The sequence below is a fragment of the Arachis ipaensis genome, chromosome B05 (assembly GCF_000816755.2).
Source record: "Arachis ipaensis cultivar K30076 chromosome B05, Araip1.1, whole genome shotgun sequence".
NCBI classification, from domain to species: Eukaryota; Viridiplantae; Streptophyta; class Magnoliopsida; order Fabales; family Fabaceae; genus Arachis; species Arachis ipaensis.
In genome coordinates, this window is record NC_029789.2 from 88019201 (window position 1) to 88023412 (window position 4212).

General features: G+C 39.6%; 1 protein-coding gene across 1 annotated transcript; it reads right to left on the reverse strand.

Annotated features, from left to right (window-relative positions):
- LOC107640756 lies at positions 994-1440 on the reverse strand. Its single transcript, XM_016344255.1, has one exon. The coding sequence runs from the start codon at positions 1438-1440 to the stop codon at positions 994-996; it is 447 nt and encodes a 148-aa protein (XP_016199741.1).

Genomic DNA, 4212 nt, shown 5'->3' on the forward strand with positions numbered 1-4212 from the left:
ATTGATGGTTAGTTCCCTGCATAATTCTCAAAAGTTGCTTGCTTCTCAAGCCCTTAAGTGACTGGTTAGTATGCATGAATTGAGTGTGGTTTTTGGATTTAATTTGGTGTGGGAACACCAAACTTAGTTCCTTGCCACTTCCTCTGATGCAACAGGTTAACTATATGTAAAATCTTGTGTTGTTGCTAAAGGTTATGAAGTTAAAACTAGAGAGCAATTAAGTAATTGAATAATCTGTTTGATTGCTTGGAGCGAGTATTGTGCAAGAAGTGAGAATGTGTTTTTAAATGATGTTTTGGTGGAATACCAAACTTATAATCGTTCATTCTCCTTTAAATTGTTTTGGTGTGTAACACCAAACTTAGCTCCTTGCAATGCATACCAAATTATTCAACATTTTTATTGAAAAGGCTATGAAAAGAAAACTACCTCTGGTTGGGTTGCCTCCCAACAAGCGCTCTTTTAATGTCACTAGCTTGACATTGGGGCTTTCTTTCATGGTGGTTGATGGTTATAGTGCCTCAACTTGTCCCCTCTGATTGTGAGCTTCTTCTTTGTTCCTTGGTGTTCTATCTCAGCATGTTCTAGTGAGAGTATTTTGCTCACAATATAGTAATCATCAATCTGTTGGGTTGCTCCCAGTTGTTGATAGACTAACTGCACTTTGTCACCTTTGGAAAGCCCTTTTGCTGGAATTTTTTTGTTCTTCCAACCCTTTTTTATTCTGTTTTCATTCTTCTTCCTTCTGCTTATTGATCATTTCTGCTTGCAAGTTGGCTTTATTTTGGGATTCTTCTTCTTGATAACTAACACATCAATGCTTTCATGAATCTCTCCATTGCTCTGTACAAGTTCTTTTTCTTCTTCCCATGCTGCATTATCTACTTCTTGCTTTGGGAGGTGATTGCTGATCATCTTGTCAATTTCTTCCTTCCTCTGCAGTTCTATCTCGCCAGTTTCCATGCTATCTTCTTTTTCATTGATGAACTTTATTTATGGAGAGACACTCAGTGTGACACTTTCATCATGTAGCCTAAGGGTCAACTCTCCTTTTTCTACGTCTACAATGGCCCTAGCAGTGGCCAAGAATGGCCTTCCCAGTATAATAGAGTCACTATCATCCTCATCAGATTCCAAGATCACAAAATCAGTAGGGAAAATGAATATGTCTACTTTGACAAGAAGGTTCTCAACTATACCCCTTGGGTACACTTCTGATTTGTCCACCAATTCTAAAGACATCTGTACTGGTTTCACTTCTTTCATGCGCAGCTTTTTCACTAGAGGGGAGGGCATCAGATTGATACTAGCCCCTAGGTCACACAGCGCCTTGCTGATGGTCATGTTACCAATGGCACAGGGTAGAAAGAAACTCCCAGGATCTTCACGTTTAGGGGGAAGTCCCTTTTGAATCAATGCTCTGCATTCTTCAGTGAGCATCACAGTTTCCTTTTCTAGCCAACTTCTTTTCTTGTTAATAAGCTCCTTCAAAAACTTGGCATACAGAGGCATTTGCTCAAGTGCTTTAGCCAAGGGAATGTTGATCTCTAGCTTCTTAAAAGTCTCAAGGAACTTATGAAAGTGTTGATCCTTTGCCTCCTTGTTGAATCTCTGGGGATATGGCAGTGGAGGTACAAAGTTCTTCTCTGCTTGTTGCTTTTGATTCTTGGTTGGCTCTTCAATTGCTTCATTCCCCTTTTTTGGAATTTTTGATTGTTCCTCATTTTCTTGAGTTTGCTTTGAAGTTTGCTTGCTTGCCATTGCATCATCACCATTGGCTTCCTCTGCGTGTGTTGGCTTTTCCTCCTCTATTGGCCTTTTGCTGTTCTCTGCTTGCTTCCTTGTAGTGTCATTGTTGCTCATCAATGTTCTCCCACTTCTTAACTGTATTGCCTTGCATTCTTCCTTAGGATTTGGAATTGTGTCACTTGGCAGGGAACTTGATGGTCTCTCTGTTGCCAGGTGTTTAGAGAGCTGGCCAATTTGCCTCTCCATATTCTTTATGGAGGCTTCTTGATTTTTGGCTATCATTTCTTGGTGTTTCCACATTTTGTCTATCAAGGTTTCCAGGTTAGTGATTCTCTGAGAGTCATGTGAAATTGGCTGGTTATGGGGTGTTGAGAGTTGGTGGTAAGTGTTTTGGTTTGTGGGTTGGTTATTGGATGGATAATGGTTGGAGTTGGGGTGGTTGTTTTGGGGTTTTCTGTAAGGGTTTTGGGTGGTTTGCTGCTTGTTGTTGTTTTGATTATTTCTTGAAGTGTTTTGATTTGAATTTCTTTGCCATGGTTGTTGGTTTTAGTTATGGTTATCTTCCCACCTTAGGTTTGGATGGTTCTTCCATGAAGGGTTGTAAGTATCACCATAGACTTCATTTGATCCAGAGTTTTGGTTGTGCATGTACTGGACTTGCTCCTGTTGTTGCTCCTCTTGAGTTTCTTCATTTGTTCACCATGTGGTTGATGGTTGATTGGTGCTTACTGCTGCAATTTGGAGGATATCAATCCTCTTGGCCATTTGCTCAAATTGTTGTTGAATCTGCTGCTGCATCAATTTGTTTTGAGCTAGGATTGAGTCCACTCCTTCCAACTCCATCACTCCCTTCCTCTGTGATGGTTGGCGTTGCCTTTGGTGAGCGAAGAAATACTGGTTGTTAGCTACCATATCAATGAGACTTTGAGCTTCTTCTGCAATTTTCATGAGTTGCAAAGAGCCTCCAGCTGAATGATCCAAGGCCTCTTGAGATTTCAATGTCAAGCCTTCATAGAAATTCTGCAATCTATCCCACTCATTGAACATTCCAGGGGGACTCTTTCTGATCAGAGCCTTGTACCTTTCCCATGCCTCATATAATGGTTCAACCTCCATTTGGGTGAATGTTTTTACTTCAGTCCTCAATCTGATAACCCTTTGAGGTGGGTAAAATTTGGCAAGGAATTTGCTCACTAGATCATCCCAATTGTCAATGCTGTCTCTTGGGAAAGATTCCAACCATTGGGTGGCTTTGTCTCTGAGAGAAAATGGAAACAGCAGTAGCTTATAGCTGTCAGGATGCACTCCATTGGTTTTAACAGTGTCACAAATCCTCAAGAAAGTGGATAAGTGTTGATTTGGATCTTCAAGTGGTCCTCCTCCATAAGAGCAATTGTTTTGAACTAATGTGATGAGTTGTGGCTTTAGTTCAAAGTTATTTGCATTAACATTTAGGGTATGAATGCTACTCCCACAATGTCTAGGATTTTCAAATGTGTAGGAAGCCAGAACTCTTCTCTGTGGTGGATTGTTGTTGTCATTAGCTGCTCCTCCTTGTGGATTAGTTGGAATTGTTGTATGTTTCTCCATATTTTGGAACTCTTCTTCTTCCGAATCCTCGTCTCCAACAATGTTTTTCCCTCTTTCAGCTCTTCTTAATCTCCTGAGGGTTCTTTCGTCTTGTTCACAAAAGGTTGGTATAGCTCTCCTTGTCCCTGACATGCAAACAAGAGTGAGGTCGATCCCACAGGGATTGAAGGATTGAGCAATTTTAGTTTAGTGGGTGACTTAGTCTAGCAAATCAAGAGTTGATTTGAGTAGTTTGTATTCGACAGAAGCTAAATTGCATGAAATTAAAAGGGAGAGGGACAATTGGCAAGAATTTAAAGTGCAGAGAAATTAAAGAGGCTAAATCTTAAAGTGCAAGTAATATAAATTGCAGAAACTTAGATTGCAACAAATGTAAATTGCAGAATCTTAAAGTGCAAGAAATGTAAATGGCTTGAATTGTAAAGGGAATTGGGAAGTGGATTTGCAGAAATTAAACAAGGAAAAGTAAAATGCAATACATAGAAAAGTAGAAGATGACTTGAATTAAACCGGATCTAAAACGGAAATGAGAAAAAGCCTGGTGTAGCAATGAAATAAGGAAATTGGAAATTTAAAACTGTAGATCTCAGGACTCAAGAGACTAGATAGCTGAGTCTAGATCTCACTGCCTTCCTAGATCCAGCAAGAATCAATTGCAAAGGAAATAAAGAAGTGTAAATTGTAGAAAGAGTAGAAGAAGAGGCAATTAACTGGAATGGAAATTCAATTATGCAGAAATTTAAACAAGATCTCAAGGTGAGATTGAAACAGAAGTTCTTCAATTCTCCACCCAAGATCCAAAGCAAGAAAAGTAAAGAATGCTCAAGCAAGAACAAGGAAGAAGAGAGATCAATTCTCCTTCCTAATTCTCTA